The 20,026-nt window shown below is 36.5% G+C and overlaps 1 protein-coding gene across 4 annotated transcripts in view; it reads right to left on the reverse strand.

The window, feature by feature from the left end:
• APLP2 (amyloid beta precursor like protein 2) overlaps positions 1-19,672 on the reverse strand; it is a 101,419-nt gene extending 81,747 nt beyond the window's left edge. For 3 of the 4 annotated variants that reach the window (XM_074303798.1, XM_074303797.1, XM_074303795.1), the window contains exon 1: positions 19,066-19,321. In XM_074303798.1, coding sequence (XP_074159899.1) covers positions 19,066-19,167 — 102 coding nt within the window. In that variant the 5' untranslated portion in view covers positions 19,168-19,321. Of the gene's footprint in view, positions 1-19,065 lie in introns of all 4 variants that reach the window. The other variant, XM_074303796.1, reaches the window with a different exon arrangement.
• Positions 19,673-20,026: the final 354 nt, after the last annotated feature.

The following is a 20,026-nucleotide window of genomic DNA, read 5'->3' on the forward strand; positions in this document are numbered from 1 at the left end:
CCATGTAAAAAATAAACAATTTGTCTATGTTAATTTCTTTGATTTGATATTTTTGGTCACATATCTGGTTCTTTTGATTGCCAGTATATATGATTCTAGGACCTGTGGTCTTTTATTGAGACTGCTGATAAGTCCTGAACATATTTGGATTTTTTTTTCTTATTTCTGCAAAATTATTCTCTTGATCGGGGTTATTTCAAAATTTGACAATAATATTCCAGTGTATTTTTCAAAAAAGATCTCTTTGAGGTGGCGATTGGTGGATTTTTTCTATTTATTTGTTCTCATTTTCTATCACTCAAGGACAATTTTCTTGAAGCAGTTTTTGTATTATTGTGTCAAAGTTCCTTTGTTAGTCACAACTTTCAGGTAATTCTATTATATTTGTATCTTTTCTTCTTGATCTGTTCTCTAGATCTGTTGTTTCTCTCATAAGATGTTTTATAAACTATTCTACTTTTTCATTCTTTATATTCTTATTTGTTATTTCTTGGTCTCTTTTAGCTTCACTGGCTTCCCTTTGCCCAATTCTAATTTTCAAAATTATTATCACCTTTAAAACTCTATCTCCTTTTCCAGTTAACTTGTTTTTCATAATCTTATTTTTCTTGGATTTTTTTTTTTTTTAAAGTTTCTCCTCAAAGTCTTTTATTTGCTTTTAAGTTATAAATTCTCAGGGCAGGGAGCCATTTAACATTAATAAGAAGTATTAGTGTAAAACCTCTAATTGTGAGGTGATGGTACCTTGAGCTTCACTTCAGCTCTCTCCCCCTCTGACCTGGAACCCCAAACCACCCTCCTGCAAGTGTCAGCCTTTTGGCTTCTGCACCCAAGTGGTATGCTGGTTCCCCTTCTCACCCAGGGTTGCTCTCTGCAGTACAGCTGGGCCTAGTGTACTTGGCCTTCCAATTAACAGACAGATTCAGACTGCTTCCCCCCTTCTCCATCTTTTCCAGAGGTGAAAGTTTCAGTAATTCACATTGAGGTCCCAGCAAGAAGGTGTTTGCATTTCATACTGGTTAATCCCTAGCCTGGGGTCTTTTCTTCAGTATTCTTAGGTAGTGCCCGGAGGACTCCGGAAGTCTTCTAGATTTTTCATCAGTCCACGTTTGCCCTGAGGTGCAAATTTGTTCTTTTATGGGGAAATCTGGAGAGATTTAAATTTACTGACCTATTTTGCCATCTTCCAAGAATCTTCCATCTGCTTGGTTGTTTTTGCTTCATTTTCCTCACTCCCAGTTGAGAATTGAGAAGACTAGAAACAGTCACATGTTAAACCCAATCTCCAGCTTCTGGAATAATAATTCACTGACAAAAACTACCAGAAAAACTGGAAAACAGCATAATACAAATTAACCTTTCACATCCTGTACCAAGATATGGGTGAAATGAGTATATGATTTAGACATAAAGGGTGAAAGCATATTAAGAGAATAAGGATTAGTTTACCTGTCAGATCTATAGAGAAAGGAAGAGTTTCTGACCAAGCAAAAGACAGAGAAGATTGTAAAGAGTATTCACACTACATACACTTTGATTCAGCAATATCACTACTGGGTCTCTATCCTGAAGAGATCTCAAAAAGGGAAAAGGAGCCCACATGTGCAAAAATTTTTGTAGTAGCAGCCTTTTTGGTAGTGACAAGAACTTGGAAATTCAGTGGATGTCCACCAGTTGGAGAATGGCTCAGTAAGCTATGGTATGATTGTTATGGAATATTATTGTTCTATAAGAAATGATGAGCAGGATCTTTTCAGAAAATGCTAAAAAAAAACTTACAGGAACTAATGCTAAGTGAAATGAGCAGAACCAAGAAAATACTGTACATAATAACAAAGATTATGCGATGTTCAACTGTAATGATCTTGGCTCTTTTCAACAATGAGGTGATTCAAAGCAGTTCCAACAGACTTGTGAAGGAAAGAGCCATTTTTACCCAGAAAGAGAAGTATGGAGATTGAATGTGGATCAAAGCATAGTATTTTTCATCTCATTTGTTTTTTCGTTCTTGTGTTTTTCCCCTTTTGATCTGATTTTTCTTTCTTTTTTTTTTTGTTTTTTGTGGGTTTTTTAGTAAAGCTTTTTTATTTTCAAAACATATGCATGGATAATTTTCAACATTCACCCTTGCAAAACCTTATGTTCCAAATTTTTTCCCTCCCTTCTCCTCACCTCCTCCTCTAGAGGGCAAGTAATCCAATATGTTAACCATGTGCAATTCTCTATACCTATTTCTACAATTATGCTGCATAAGAAAAATCAGATGAAAAAGAAAACAAAAATGAGAAAGAAAACAAAATGCAAGCAAACAACAACAAAAAAAGTGAAAATGCTATGTTGTGATTTACACTGTTTCCACAGTCCTCTCTCTGGGTGGAGAGGGCTCTTTTCATCATAAAACATTGGAACTGGCCTGAATCATCTCACTGCTGAAAAGAGCCACGCTCATCAGAATTTGACCTGATTTTTCTTGCACAGCATGATGAACACGATTTAAGAAGAATTGCACAAGTTTAACTTACATCAGATTACGTGCTGTCTGGGAGGGAAGGAAGAAAAATTTGGAACACAAGGTTTTTGCAAAAGTGTACGTTGAGGGACAGCTAGGTGGCACAGTGGATAGAGTACCAGCCTGACTTAAGTCAGGAGGACCTGAGTTCAAATCTGAACTCAGACACTTAACACTTCCTAACTCTGTGATCCTGGGCAAGTCATTTAACCCCAATTGCCTCAGGGGGAAAAAAAGTGTTCCATGAAAACTAACTTTATGATAATGGGGAATATTGGAGGGGATGTGGGAAAACAGGGATACTGATACATTGTTGGTGGAATTGTGAATAACATCCAGCCATTCTTGAGAGCAATTTGGAACTATGCTCAAAAAGTTATCAAACTGTGCATACCCTTTGACCCAACAGTGTTACTACTGGGCTTATATTCCAAAGAGATCTTAAAGAAGGTAAAGTGACCTGTATGTGCCAAAATATTGGTGGCATGCCTCTCTGAAGTGGCTAGAAACTGGAAACTGAGTGGATGCCCATCAATTGGAGAATGGATGAATAAATTGTGGCATATGAATATTATGGAACATAATATTCTGTAAGAATAATGTTCTTAATAATGTTCTGTAAGAAAAGACCAACAGGATGATTTCAGAAAGGTCTGAAGGAGAGACTTACATAAACTGATGGTAAATGAAATGAGCAGAACCAGGAGATCATTATATACTTCAACAACAATACTATATGATGATCAATTCTGATGGCCGTAGCCCTCTTCAACAATGAGATGAACCAAATCAGTTCCAATAGAGCAGTAATGAATTGAACCAGCTACAGCCCAGCAAAAGCACTCTGGGAGATGACTATGAACCACTACATAGAATTCCCAATCCCTCTATTTTTGTCCGCCTGCATGTTTGATTTCCTTCACAGGCTAATTGTACACTATTTCAAAGTCTGATTCTTTTTATACAGCAAAATAACTGTATGGACATGTATATATATATATATATTGTATTTAACATATTTAATATGTATTGGTCAACCTGCCACCTGAGGGAGGGGGTGGGGGAAAGGAGGGGAAAAAGTGGAACAAAAGGTTTTGCAATTGTCAATGGTGAAAAATTACCCATGCATATGTCTTGTAAATAAAAAGCTATAATAAAGAAGATAGAAAACTAACTTTGTATATGTATTTGCAAAAAAAAAAAATACTATTTTGATCCTCTAGGATTCTCTAAAGTTGACCATTATAAACTTGGCTCTTTTTAGCAATGAGTTGATTCAGGGTAATTCAACATCTCTGTGAAGGAGAGAGCCATCTGCATCCAGAGAGAAGACTATGGAGACTGAATGTGTATTACTGTTAGGATTCTTACAAGGTGCTAAGTCACTGGAATGGATATAATTATCTAATTTAGCAGGGTACTTAACAATTCTCTAGTTCAGAGTTCACTTTTCAAACTTTTTTTTTTTTTAAATTGCTAGGCAATTGGGGTTAAGCGACTTGCCTAGGGTCACAGCTAGGAAGTATTAAGGGTCTGAGGTTGGATTTGAACACTTGTCCTCCTGATTCTAGGGCTTGTGCTCTATCCACTGAGCCATTTAGCTGCCCTCTTTTCAAACCTTTAAGAGAGCATTACTTTTAAGGAGCTCCCCACAAGCCCAGGGAGTACCCACAAGCCCATTCTCTGAGTAGATATAAGGAGCCAGGATTCAGGGAGGAGGAGTCAAGATTTCAAATCCCATGTCTACCTTCGTGCTGGCTGGAGGCTTTGGATTCAGAGGGAGCTAGAGGCTGAAGCTGGCTGGAGACATTCTGACAAGAGCTCATCAGGGAACCAAGGAAAGACATAGGCCTCTATTAAAGCTAGCTGGACCCCACGAAAAGATTCAAGACTTTAAAGGACACAATAAAGGATCCGGATTTTAACTCCTGGCTGGATTTGGGATTATTGAAAAGAATTGAAACTAAGGTTGCCTCCAGAAGCACCCCAAAGGATCTGCTCCCAGAGAACGATTGTAATCTAGAGAAATAGAACATCACATATTACATAGTAATTTCACCTTTTTTGTTGTTTGTTTGCTTGCTTGTTTTTTTCCTCTTATTTTTTTCTCCTTTTGATTTTATTTTTCTTGTGCAGCATGATAAATGTGAAAATATGTTTAGAAGAATTTCATGTTACTATACTCGATTATTTGCTGTCTAGAGAAGGACAAGGGAAGGAGGAGGAGAAAAAAATTTGGAACACAAGGTTTTGCAAGAGTGAATACTGAAAAATATCTTTGCATATATTTTGGGGGGAAAATTGTGATTATAAGATAAAGTAAGACCCTCATACCATCTGTAAAGAATGAGTTTTGTTTCCTCATTACCTACTCCTCTTCCTTCCATTCTTTTTCTTCTCTTATTGCTAAAGCTAACATTTCTAGTAAAATATTGACTAGTTCCATGATAATGGCCAACTTTGTTTCATCCCTGATCTTACTTGGGAATACTACTTCTACTTTATCCCCAATACATATAATGCTTGCTGATGCTTTTAGATACATGCTACTTATCATTTTAAGGAAAACTATTCCAATACTTTCTAGTATTTTTAATAAGAATGAGTGTTGTATTTTGTCAAATGCTTTTTCTGCATCTATTAATATAATGCCTTGATTTGTTAGCTTTTGTTTTTGACATGGTCAATTATGCTGATAGTTTTCCTGATACTGAACCAGCCCTGCATTCCTAGTTATAAATCCCATTTATATTACCCTGGTGTCAAGTTGCTTTGCTAATATTTTATTTAAGATTTTTGCATCAACATTAATTAGAGAAATTGGTCTATAATTTCTTTATTTTGGCCCTTCCTAGTTTTGGTATCAGCACCATGTATCTATGACATGGAAGGAATTTGGTAAGACTCCTTCCTCTATTTTCCCAAAGTTTATAGAGTACTGGAAGTAATTGTTCTTTAAATGTTTGGTAGATTTTGATAGAATTCACTTGTAAATGCATCTGGCCCTGGAGATTTTTTCTTAGGGAGTTCATTAATTGGCTGGTTCAATTTCTTTTTCTAAAATGGAACTATTTGGCAAGAAACTAGAAACTGATTGAATGCCCAACAGTTGGAGAATAGCTGAATAAGTTACAATACATGAATGATATGCAATGTTACTGTTCTATAAGAAATGATCAGCAGGATGATTTCAGAGAGTTGCATAAACTGGTGCTAAGTGAAACGAAGAGACCCAGGATTTCATTTTACTCCGTAAGGGCAAGATAATACAATGATCAATTCTGATCTCAACAACGAGACGATTGAGGCCAGTTCCAATGATCTTGTGATGATGAGAGCCATCTAGACCCAGAAAGAGGACTATGGGATCACAACATGTTAGCATTTTTATTTCTTTTGTTGTAGTTTGCTTGAATTCTATTTTCTTTCTCATTTTTTTTCCTTTTTTGATCTGATTCTTCTTGTGAAGCAAGATAATTGTACAAATATTTATGCCTATATTAGTTTTACATATATTTTTTACCATGTTTAACATATATTGGATTACTTGCCATCTAGGAGACAGAGTGGAAGGAAAGGGAGAGGGGAGATTGGAACATAAGGTTATTCAAGGGTCAATGGTGAAAAATTATCCTTGCATATATTTTGAAAATAAAAGGCTTCAATAAATAGATGAACGAATGAAGTGGAACTAATATTTAAGTAATTTATTTTTGTGTGTATTCATCCATTTCACTTGGATTATCAGATGTATTTGCATACAATTGCATACAAAATAGATCCTCTTCATTGGTGACAAGTTCACCCTTTTCATTTTTGGTGCTGTTCATTTGGTCTTCTTTCCTTTTTCTAATCAAATTAACCAATAGTTTATCTGTTTTGTTGGTTTTTTCATAAAAACAATAGTTTTACTTCAATGTTATTAATCTCTTCTTTGATTTTCAGAATTTCTAATTTGATATTTGATTGGGGAGATTTAATTTTCTCCTTTTCTAGCTTTTTTAATTGCACATCCAGTTCATTGATCTTGTCTTTCTCTTTTATTCATGTAAGCATTTAGGGATATAAAATTTCCCCTAAGAACAGCTTTGGCTGTATTCCACAAAGTTTTGGTATGTTGTGATATAAAATTTCTCCTAAGAACTGCTTTGGCTGTATTACACAAAGTTTTGGTATGTTGTCTCATTATTGTCATTCTCTTGGAAGAAGCATCTAATCGGCTGATTTGCTGCCTGTTAATGTGTGCTAATGTTTCCAGTAGTTATAGAAGAGTGAGCAATCTAAGAAGATAAGATCCCCACTGAGGGAAAGTCTGTTGTTTTAACAAACAGAGATGGCAAAAGCAAACACTTGCTTCTAACAATTAAACAATAAGCTATTCATTCCAAAGATGCATTTACTTCTGAAACACTTTCATCATCTCTAGTGTTCTTATGGATTCAAAGAAAAGTCTCAGAATACTAAAAGGAGTACAAACTATTCAAATTCCCCTAAATCCTGTAGTTGCTAAAATACTAACCTTCTATTTAGGAACAATATAGCAACTCAATGGCAAGAAAATAAATTTGTTTTTTATAATAGCTTTTTTTTTTTTTTCAAAATACATAAAAAAGAGTTTTCAACATTCATCCCTGCAAAACCTTATGTTCTATATTTTTGTCCTTCCCTCCTCCCCTAGACAACAAGTAACCTAATATAGGCTAAACACGTGCAATTCTTCTTGACATATTTCCACATTTATAATGCTGCACAAGAAATATCAAGATCAAAAAGGAAAAATAAATGAGAAAAAAAAAAACAAGCAAGCAAACAACAATAACAACAAAAATGGTGAAAATACTATGCTGTGATCCAAATTCAGTCCCTGTAGTCTTCTCTCTGGATGCAGATGGCTCTTCGTTACAAGTTTATTAGAATTGCCCTGAATCATCTCATTGTTGTTACATATGCGTATCTATCTATCTATATCTATACACATAGATATAGATATCCAAATCCAAGTTTAATTGTAACATTGGGGAGTGGGGGATAGAATAAAGCACACAGCAGACAACAACAACAACAACAACAACAACAAAGCAAGAAGTAAAGAAAAGTGGGATAGCTTTGAAAACAATGTGTAGTATTTATTATATAGGTTTTCTTGAAGTAGAAATTTATTGCTTTACATTGAATCCTTTTTGTTCTGCTGTGTACAAGGCAAAAAAAAATTTGCCATTTTTTAAAAATCATATTTAAGTTGAAAATAGATTTAAAAGCATAAAAAAAATCTAGAATTAAAGGCAGTGCTAATTAAAGGCAGTGGTCTCATTAAGCAAAATAGGGCTATCACTTTCTCATTCTAGAGTACTGTCTTTTGTTGAAATATGGAGGTATACCCTAGACAAAGCTAGCATTCTAACCTGGGTCTGCTCATTTCAATTTTAATATTCTTCCCTTCAAAATATAAAGCCACCAAAGCTTGAGATTAACCATGACACCATGGGCAGAAGAGTGGCATTAGACAAATCACTTAACCACTATTAAATCTTTACTTCCTCACTAGTGTAACAGGAATATTAACTATTTATTGCTTTTGGTGAAAAGTATGTAAATTGATTTATAGGTCTTATCTATCAACCATTATAATTTTGCCCCTTAGTATTTAATAAATGCTTACTGGATGAAATTAAAGTTTCCAATCCAAAAGAGGTTTTGGATGAAAAATATTTGTTACAACAGATGTGTACTTTTAAAAGTTCTTATCACTGTCATTTTAGATGATGCAACATAATTAGCAGGATTGATCAACTTTAAATGGAAAGGACTGTATAGCCTAAAATATTAAACACCTGAAAATATACTAAGAACAGTGAAGTAGCTTCAGTACAATGAAAAATCTTGTTTTCAATTAGATTTTACAAAGACTAAATCTCATAAAAAGCTTAAAGATGTAAATTGTTTGAATTACACCATTTGCCCTAGTCTACAGTTTTTGGGGTTTTTAAAATAAATACCATAACTTGAAATTAGCAGAGTTCTTTTTAAATTCAATCAAAATCTACGAAGAAAAGTAACTAAGACTAGTTAAAATGAAATAATCTAAGGGCAAATAAGACAGAAAATCTTTTAAATTTTGTCTATCATACAAAAAACTTTAAAGTATTTTTACCAATTCAGGTATTTTTGTAGCTAAGAGCACTGGAGTCCCAGGCAATTATTCAATAAATGTCTATGATCATTATCAATTGCTTCAAAACTTTCCAAAAAATCTGGCTAAATGTTCTCATAAGTCCTTAGGAGAATTAAAATTCTTCAATTCCATAACGTAACTATGTTTCAAAAGTTTGTTTCCAAATACAAATATAAATAGTCTAGATTTGGATCCTGGAGTAAATTTCGGAACATGAATATAAGAAAAGAAAAAAAAAATCTCAACTGATATACGGAAAAGATGACTACTGAATCAATCTACACAAATGTGGTACAAAGTTCCTTCAGCTTCTAGAGGCAAGTAATTTTTAAAAGATAGTATTCAGGGGGCAGCTAGGTGGTGAAGTGTATAGAGCACCACCCTTGAATTCAGGAGGACCGAGTTCAAATTTGGTCTCAGACACTTAACACTTTCTAGCTGTGTGACCCTGGGCAAGTCACTTAACCCCAGCCTCCAAAAAAAAAAAAAAAAAAAAAAAAAAAAAAAAAAAAAAAAGATAGTATTCACCAAATGTAAAAATAATAAACTAAAAAATTATGTCAGCAAGGGCAAAAGCATTTAAGGGTAAAAGATAAGCTCAAAGATTTTCTTGAAAGTTGCTCTTCATTTTGAAACTATGCTCAAAAGGCTATCAGACTGTGCATATTGTTTGATCCAGAAATGCTTTTACTGGGTCTATGTCCCCAAGAGATCATTTAAAAAGGGAAAGGGACCCACATATGCAAAAAAATGTTTACAATAGCCTTTTTATGGTGGCAAGTAACTGGAAACTGAGTAGACACCCATCAGCTGGGGAATGGCTGAATAAGTTATAGCAAATGAATGTTATGGAATATTACTGCTCCATAAGAAATGATCTGCAGGATGATTTCAGAAAAGCCTGGAAAGCCTTCTATGAACTGATGCTAAGTGAAGTGAGTAGGACCAAGAGAACACTATACACAGCAACAAGATTATGTGATAATCAATTCTGGTGATTAAGACCAGTTCCAATGGTTTTGTGATGAAGAAAGCCATCTGCACCCAGAGAGAGAACTACGGGAACTGAATGTGAAGCACAACATAGAATTTTCACCTTTTTTGTTGTTGTTTGCTTGGGGGCGGTTTTCTTGTTTTCCTTTTTGATCTGATTTTTCTTGTAACAACATAAAAAATGTAGAAATATGTATGAAAGAATTGCACATCTTTAACATATACTGGATTTCTAGCTGTCTAGGGGAGGTGGGGGGAAGGGAAGGAAATTTGGAATAAGATTTTGCAAGAGCAAATATTCAAGACAATTTTCAGATGAAAAAATTGAAAAGATAATGATAAATGTTGGAGGGGATGTGGGAAAATTGGGACACTACTACATTGTGAACAGATCCAACCATTCTGGAGAACAATTTAGAACTATGCTAAAAAATATTATCAAACTGTGCATACCCTTTGATCCAGCAATGTTTTTACTGGGCTTATATGTCAAAGAAATCTTAAAGGAGGGAAAGGGACCTGTATGTGCAAAAATGTTTATGGCAATCCTTTTTGTAGTGTCAAAAAAAATGGAAACTGAGTGGATGCACATCAGTTGGAGAATGGCTGAATAAGTTATGGTATATGAATGCTATGGAATATTATTGTTCTGTAAGAAACAACCAGCAGGATGATTTCAGAAAGGTCTGGAGAGACTTACATGAATTAATGCTAAGTGAAATGAGCAGAACCAGGAAATCATTATATTCGGCAATAACAAGATTATACGATGATCAATCTTGATGGATATGACTCTCTTCAACAATGAGATGATTCAAACCAGTTCCAATTGTTCAGTGATAAAGAGAGCCATCCCAGAAAGAGGACTGTGGGAACTTAGTGTCGTTCACAATATAGCATTCTCATTCTTTTTGTTGTTGTTTGCTAGCATTTTATTTTGCTTCTCTTTTTTTCTTGTGCAGTATGCATATTGAATTTAACATTAAAAAAGAGTAAATGTTCAAAACTATCTTTGCATATATTTTGAAAATAAAAAGCCATTTTTTAAAAAGCTATTTTTAATAAGAAAGTTGCTCTTGATTTCTATAACTTTTCTTTTATACTACGAGAACCCACAAATTGAACTTTTACACAAACTTTTTCCCACAATTCTGAATGAATGGCAGGAAGCATTTATTTAATGCTAATGGTTAATTTATTTAAGCAGGTACAGCTTTCTCTTATCAACTCAAAAAAGCTAACATTTCATCTCAATCATGATAAAGTGTTCAATTTACCTTAACAGAAAACACCATATATCCAAAAAAGGAAAAAACCCTTGTTCTCAGAGCTTATATCAAATTGGGAGCTATAAGGCACACTTCTAGGGTAAACAAGTGTAAACTAATGGACAAAATAGGATTCACTGAAATGACTGAGGATTTTCAATATGGATTTTAACCACACTTTTACATTCCATTCACTTTTATAGTGAATGTATAAAAGGTTATGACCAACAGAGCTGCCAACTTCTAATTGAGGAGGGGGGGAAAGAAATTTGAACAAAGATTTGGATTTCTAGGTAAGTAATTAATGCCTTTCTTCATAGCTCAAGAGAAGACACCCACAGGGGGCAGGAATAGAACTCAGACTGAGAAATGTCAGCTACTGGAATATCAGTAGTAAGAGTTCAGCTCTGCAGAAACCCAAAAGACAGCAGCCCTGATAAGATTTCTTGTGCAGAGGATTAAACATTGGTCCCAATATTGCAAAATCAACAAGAGCAGCAGAGCATAGAGCTATAATTAAAACTCAGACTTTTGTCTTTCACTTTCCAGCCATCATGCAGGTGCAGATCCAACCAGAAGGACACTGTCTATCAATCCCTAAATCCATTTCCCTTCCCAGGAGAGTGCAGTCCCTTTCAGTATTAAGGGTAGATTTAAAAGGATGAAGAGGAAGGTCTATAGATAAGTGCCTGGAACTTTAAAAAAAAAAAAAAAAAAAAAAAAAGTGCTCTGGAATATGAGCGGTTAATTCTAATTTATGCCTCTAGGGGAGGCCAAACACTTAGGTGGTAAGAATTAGGCTAAAGGCTTGTATGATCTTTAGGGAAGGGAGACAGGCATACTAGAAGGAAAGGTGAGCATCTAGATTGTTAGAGGCTTTTATGAGTCCTTTGTGTTTTTAGGCTTTGTTTCTGTAGGGTGAAATAAAGTTGTCTAGTACTGACTGGCATTGTTACCAAGTGTACACTAAATGCTTTCAAAGAACTGAGACCCTTTTGTTCTAACACTCCCAAAAAAGCTCTGGGTGAGAACTGAGGAGCCTAACTCTGAAGATCCCAAAGAAAAACACCTACCCCACTCCACCCCCAAAAGTTGAGAGTAATATAACCTGATATTTATAATAAGCCAAGAAATGTGGAGCTCTGGGTGTAATTCAAATAACTAAATACTAAATAATTTGAGGGGAGGAATAATGGAAACATAAGGATTCTAAAAGAGGAGATAATATCTAAGCTTTTGAGGGGAGAAGGGTGAAAGAGTCAAATAGTAACAGGCTGGCAAACCAGAATGAAGGTGTATGAAAGAGGGTATTTTATCCATTAAACTGACAAATCACTTAATGAAGGCTAGTTATCATAGTCATATCCATGTAATATATAGCCTTCACTTTTTAGCTACTGTTCATTCATTACATCTTCAAAAGCTTGTCAAAACCTCTAATTTTTAAAATTCCTTCAAATTTAGTCCCTTTCCTCTAACCTCCAGATTTCTTACACTCTTTACTCCCCTCAGAATTATTTCCACAACTGCTTTTATATTCTTGTTTATATGTATTTGCTTGAATGTTGACTTTCCCCATTGGATTATGAGCTTGAAGGCAAGGTTTTTCCCCTTGTATTCTCAAGGATTAGCACAATGCCTGGTACACAGTAAGTGTCTAATAAACATCTACCTTTAGAGGCATACAACTATCTCCCAATTAATTGCCACATGTAACTTCACTTTCTGATTACTTCTTAATCTTAGTCCAAATTATCCATTTTACAGGGAACATAGTGAATTTAGTCCCGGCAAAGCTAGTTAATATGTGTAGCCTCACCATATCTTTATAGTATTTTACCAATTATAGGGACTAACGATGCTAATGACAGGGGCAGCTAAGTGACACAGTGGAGTGCCAATCTGAAGTCAAGTGCATTGATTCATCTCCTTGAGTTCAAATCTGACCTTGGACACTTACTACTTGTGTGAACTTGGATGCTTAACCCTCTTTGTCTCAATTTTCCTCACTTATAAAATAAGAGGGAGAAGAAAATGTCAAAGCACTCCAGTATCTTTGCCAAGAAAACTCCAAATGGGATTATGACCAAAATGACTAAACAACAGCAGCTAATGATGATCCACCAATCTCTTAAATCATCCATATTCCCTTGAGAAGAACCATGTATCTGGCCAGAATTTAACAGTTAAAAGGTTATTACCTTCTTTCTACCCCAATGCTAATGTGACCTTTGAATTCAAGGCTAAAGCAATCATATTAAGTGATAAACTTCTTTCTCACCGTAACAATACTAACTGCTAGCATCACTATAAGAAAAGAAATTTTACAGGGAGAATATATTTATCAATTTTTAAGTAAATTCAAGTACAAGGTAAAGTTGGCAGTCTATGGTGATATCAGGTGTCACTATTCAGAAGCCTATATAGTATATCTTATTATAATACTTAGGAAGCATTGGCTCTATGTCAGAAGATAAAAGGCAAACTCATTTTTGTATCGGCAAAAAAGAATCTAGGATCTAAGAAAAATATAACTTTTTAAATGGTTCAAAAGTGTCATGCAAAATAGGTAGATACAACTGAGTAAATATGTGGTATATATATTTTCTTTGAAATCAGTTTTTGATTTTGATATTGACTGATCCCGACCAAATCAATTAATCTTCTAAGCCTCAGTTTCCTTATATATACTTTTTTTTTAAGTTTTAAGATCTTAAAATTCAAAAAACAAATCATTACTAAACCAAGAAGATGTTCAGATGGAAAACAGGCCTAAGGTTATTTAGCTCAGAAATCACCAAATTGCTGGCTTCTAATTATAGCACTCTATTTACTACTATCTTTTTCACAAACACATTCTAATGTATATTCTTCTTGACAAAAGTAAAAAAGGGGCTGAATAAATAGTTCATAAGTAGATCAGCATGCTGATTTCAGAAAAACTTTACTGATGCTAAATTAATGAGCAGAGCAAGAGAAAACTGTACATAGCAAGATTATATGGTAATCAACTATTATGGACATAGCTCTTCTCAGCAATTTGCACACATATATTGTATCTAGGATATACTTACTATAATACATTTAACATATATGGGACTGCCTGCCATCTAGGGGAAGGGGTGGAGAGGAGGAGGGGAAAATTTGGAACAGAAGTGAGTGCAAGGATAATGTTGTAAAAAATTAACCATGCATATGTACTGTCAAAAGAAATTATAATTATGAAATTAATTTTAAAATTTAAAAAAAAAAAGAAAAGAAAAGAAAACGCCATCCTCACCCAGAGAAAAACTATGGAGCCTGAATATGGATCAAAGCATAGTGTTTTCATCTTTTTAGGTGTTATTTGTTTGGTTTTTCTTTCTCATGTTTTTCCCCCTTTTGGTCTGATTTTTCTAGCACAACATGACAAATATGGAAATATGTTTAAAAGGATTATATGACGTAACGGAAAACATGCTGTCGTAGGAAGGGGGTAAGTAAGGTAAAAAATTTGGAACATAAAAATCTTACAAAAATGAATGTTGAAAACTATATTTAATTGTATTTGGTAAAATAAAATATTGGAAAAAAGTGAATCACGTTCTAGTATTTGAGGTTTCTATTTATTGCATCTAAATAAAGAATCATCCATATTTAGAAGGCCTCCTAAAGTTTTTACATGGATAAAATGTAGTTCCTACTCAGAAAGGTAGTACAGTAAGTAGAAAAACCTTCAAAAGTATGGGCCTACTGTTCAAACTAGTATCACCAGACTGGTTCCTCCCCTACTAGACTGCAAGTCTATTCAGGGCAAATATTTTCTATCACTTGCATAACAAAAGCAACTATTAACAGGTATTCAATATAAATTAGTTTATTGATGAAATTAAAAAACATTCTCCATGAGAACAGATGTTTGTTGTACTTGGTACAAATTAGGAGGATTCAAAAGATAGATAAAAACTATTTCAGCCTGAATATATCTGAATGTTACCTTGAATCTAAGTCATAAATCAAAAAATACTAACACATTTAAGCCTCAAGATGATATAACTCATTTCACTAAAAATCTACCTTTATAAACTGAATTGCTTTCAACAATGGTTGTTTTTGAAAAGAAAGCTCATTATACCAAATTTCATGTATTTCCAAAGTTCTTACAGAAAAAAACATAAGGCCAGAAGCCTAAGGAGACAGTATGATATGTAAAGAACTCTGCATGGGGCACTGGTCTTCACTTTATCACTCAATTCTCTAACTTTTTAGAGCTTTCTAAATAGGTAAAGGATAAAGAACTTAATGACTATGTGATATATTAGAAATTAAATAGATGGATGTGATAGCCATTGTCTTTCATACATTAACCTTCTTCCTTCCTCTCCCCCAGCAAAAGAAACTTTTGAATTTGTTCTTTGCTCATATCAGTATTCAAGAGTGTAAAACTTTTACACTCAATTTTAGCTGATAACATTTTATGAAAAATGTTAAAATGCTCATGAATTTTAAAAGAAATTTAAATAAAAATTTAAAGCTTATAAAGTTAATTGAACTCAAAATGCTACAGCTGATTACTTACTACCATATTATGTAAATGAAATTTAAACTTAAAAACTCACCATTTACCAAGTAGTCCAAAAGTTCAGTAAATGATAGTTAAAATTTTTAAAACATCTAGCTCATAATAATTAATGTGCAACAAGAAAATGGTTTTTACACACACATATTGTATCTAGGTTATATTGTAACACATATAAAATGTATGGGGTTACCTGTCATGGGGGGAGGGAGTGGAGGGAGGGAGGGGATAATTTGGAAAAATGAATAAAAAAAAAAAAAACATCTAGCTCAACATTATTTTAGTCATCTATTGGATTGGGGGGAAGAAGTAAGAATGCAAAAGATATAAAACCATGAAAATTACCATCACACACACACACAAAAAAAGTGTAACATTGATTTAAAGCTTTTGAGGAAAATAACGCTTTAATGAAATGTATTTGTAAATTGAGGATACCGCACTGAATTATATTTGTATATAAAAGATATTATTATATTATGTATATATAATTATGTATTATTTGTGTATGTAGTATATTTTCATATATATGTATTATACTTTATATATAATTATATATTTATATATTATGAATAACACGACCTTCTAAGTAGTATGTAGATTTCTCTAAGTCAAAATGTCTTTTAGACATTGCAAAACAAGGCTGACCTCTCTATAGGACTGTTTTCATTTTTTGACTTTTAATATCCTGGCAGTTGTTTTGCTTTCAAATGTGAGAAAGCAAACGAGCTCTTGCTTTATGATTCCAGAGTGAGCCCTGTGGGAGGTCAAATAGTTTCAACCTACTATCCAGACTGCCAAATAGGAAGATGAAAACTACCTTGTATCGGATGTAAAAGAGGAAGTGACCTACAGTCAGAAGTTTTTCAACAGGTGTAAGAGATTAATTCAGGCATCACCAAGCAACAGCTAAAAGTTTTCCAATAATCCAGTGCCAAGCAACCTGATCGGGGCTTTGGCCAGAATCCCTTCAGTAAGTCTTAATAAGGGCTCTTACTATGTTCAGAACTTCCAAAGACTTTCTCGATTAAATTTCCTTTCACTTTTAAATTCTAAGGTACAGAAATTCTCTTATATGCAGGCAGATGTAAGAATCAAATTCTTTAAATGAGGATTTAATTAATGCCATTACCCTTACAAGAAAAAACCTAACTTCTTTTAAAGAAAACTTGATAGTTTTCTAAAAAGAATTTAAATGATAGTCCCAAATACTAATGGTTTTCTCTCTAAATAGATTAACTTTTAAACTGCCCAGAAAGAGGTTTTTGTTTCGGTAATTACTCCTTTTATATCATTAGGCTACTGATGAACTTAATAAGAGGACAACTAATTCTCACAACTTCTCTTTACTCTTTTAAAAGGACTAAAAATTTCTTTTAAAATTCATGACAGTTCAAAATTTGCATTAAAATGTATGCTAAGAATCAGAAGAGAAGCAATGGAATTTTAAGTCCTCAAATGTTTTCAAAAAGTCAAATTTAAAGGTGGGGGGGATAAATTAGATTTTGAAAGTCATTGGCTATTCATACCTTTTAATTTCTCTTCTACCCGTCAACCCCCACAGAAAACCAAATCCAAATTTACTCAAGATTCCTTTTCCCCAGTCTCATTCCCCCACCCCAATTTGTTTTCCAGATAACCCATTCCGAAAAATTACAAACATGTATTTTTGTTTCTAGAAAATATGATGCCCCCCAAAACATTTATTAACACAATAATTGCTGGACATGATTTTTTTTTAAATATGGAACACAACTGAATTAAATATTTTGTCTAAAATGTGGAAATAATTAAATGTTCTTTCTGGGGATAAGACAACTTTTAACTTTTCAAAGGAAAATGTAAGCTAATGCTAAACTCATTCAAAATCAAACTTACATTCACCTAAGAACACAAAGGTCAATTCAAATTTTTTAAAGCAGTGAACAGAAGCATGAAGTCAACAACTACACAAGAAAACACATTCCAGTGCAGCAGCTCAAACACTATTTCGAGAACCCGATTATTTATAAAGTCCCACATCTCACTGGGCAACCTAAGGTTTACATAAACTAGCAAACTCAAGACCACACTGCAGTCTTTAAAGAACCTAAAACTCTGCATGTTCCAGTGACCTGAAATTAAGTTACGGGGAAAACCTTCAAGTGCAGAGATTTTAAACTCTCCTCAGATTCACTTCTGGTACGTAAACTTGAGGGAAATTGCGCGGAGAATTGTAGACACATTTACATTACAGGTCCCTCATTTCTCTAAAGTGAACAAAACGTCCCTGTGTAGACAAGAGTCAGCGTGTAGATGTTTGGACACGGGGAAGACCACAGACATTCATTCGGTTTTAGCAAGGATGTTTTCTTGCTTATCAGATTTAGATAAAAGGTCAATATGAAAAAATCTCCGCAAAGTGTGCCAGTGGAAGCGTTCCCTTTTCGTTCATTTAAAAAAAAAAAAAAAAAAAAAAAAAAGGAAGGGAAGCATTCCCTCATTAAACAGAAGTCCATAGGAAGCAGGAAAGCAGAAGGAATTGACACGCACACCCGAAGTGCAGCCCCAGCCTTCCTCCAACCCAGCCCCGTCTCTTTCACGCCCAGGCATTAAGGACACTTACAAAAAAAAAAAAAAAAAAAAAAAAACCCACACAATAAGCCAGGAAATCCGGATCAGAAACCCACCTAGACAAGCTGGAGGCTCTCTCCACTCACTCAGTGGGGAATACCCTTGCCTCACCCTGGACACACAGAAGACTGTAGGAATTTTGAGGACCCTGGGAAAGGAGGTACTTGTCCTCTCTTCCAGCGTTATCCCAGTGCAAGCTTTATTGGTAACGTGGAGGAGGAGCCGGATCATCAAGGGCACCTCACTTAGGGTCTCCCACTGCACCTCTCCCCCTCAGGGATGGAGCAGCACACAAAGATCTGGGAGCTGCAGTCTCGGATGAACAGCAATCTCTTTAGCCAAGAAGGCTAAGCCGCAAAAATACTCGCCAGGGGAGAGGCCAGCATACTCCTGCGGGAAGGAGGGAAGAGAGGGAGCGCGCCACGGGGGATCCCCGGGGGAGAAGAGGGGGGGCAAAAAGGGTGGGTGCAGGGGAGGGAAGGAGCGCGCGCGCCTCTCCCTACCTCCTCACCTGCGACAGGGGGGGCCTTCCCCTGCGCGCGCCCCCTCCCTCACCCCTTTACACCCTTCCCCCGCCTAGATGCCTTTCATTTGGCCTCTGCAGCGGAGTAGCCGACCGACCTCCAACACCGAGCACTGCGCCAAGGAGGAGGAGGAGGAGGAGGGAGGCGAGCGGGGGGAGGACCGGCCCCGCTCTGCAGCACCCGACCCTCTCCATCACAGAGACTCCATCTATCACCAGGGGAATGGGGGTTGGAGAGGAGATCGGCGTGGGCTCGTCCCCGCCCCCACGCACACGCAGGCCTCCCTTAGGAGTGGAAAGGAGGGCAGCCTCCACGGGGGCGAGCGCGCGGCATCCCCCACAGAATACACATTCCCCACACCCTCGGAGGCCAGAAGGAGGCAGGGGAGAAGGGAAGGAGGCCCGTAAACGCAGACTGAGAGCACTCACCTCAATGTAGCCGGCCAGCGCAGCCGAGGGCGCCATGAGACCGAGCAGCAGCAGAGCCAGAAACCTGCCCGCCGCGGCGGCCGTCCTCACCGCCGCCGCCATCCTTCGCAGAGGTTGCCTCGCTCCCAGGTCCGACCAGCCACAGCACAAGGACAGCCAGCGAAGGAACTAATACCTCAGCGACTCACAAGCGACTGAAGCCTGTCCGCCGCCGCCCCGGGGGTTTTACACCAACCGGAACTGACTTCACAAAACCACGCCCGCCCTCCTGCCCGCCGCCCAATGCTCGGAGCAGAGACTTAGCCCGAGGACCGCCCCTCTCCTGTCCTAAAAAGCCAATCAGAAAACCGCAAGGCCGGGAGGCCCGAACCGACTCCTCCTCAACTCCAAGCTGCTCCCGCCCCGGGCTTCTTTTAAGTAGGGATGGCCCTGCAACTTGCCAACCCTTTCTAGGTAGTGGTGGGGCAGCTTCCTGAGGTGGGGGAGGCGCGAGGTCTGTGTCCCAGCTGCGGTTTAAGGTGTGGGCGCGCTAACCGCAGAGAAACCGCAGCAGTCTGCAGGGCAAGCGGCTCCCTCCCACGGTGACCAACCTGTACCCGCACGCCGTTACCTCTCTTGCGACTTAAGGCTTTTCCTGGAGTAATGTGCTGCCCACCCGCTGTGACGGCCTTTCTGAGATCAAGATCCATCCCCAGAGGGGAATTTTCCTGAGTGCCTTCACCACTTCAGGACCTCCTCACCAATGCACACTCCCCTCCCCCATCCCGGTCAAAGATCACTGCTCCCTCGCCAGGCCCGGCTATTTTCAAGATGTCTCTTTAGCCAGCAATATTTGGGTGCACATTTGTGCACTACAGAATATATACAGTAATATAATAGTCCATTAGTTTGTTAAGGGCCTACTATGTGCTACACACTTTGCCAAAAAAAAATTTATCTAGAGGACATCACAAAACTTTCC

The sequence above is a fragment of the Sminthopsis crassicaudata genome, chromosome 3 (genome assembly GCF_048593235.1).
Source record: "Sminthopsis crassicaudata isolate SCR6 chromosome 3, ASM4859323v1, whole genome shotgun sequence".
In the NCBI taxonomy this organism is placed as follows: Eukaryota; Metazoa; Chordata; class Mammalia; order Dasyuromorphia; family Dasyuridae; genus Sminthopsis; species Sminthopsis crassicaudata.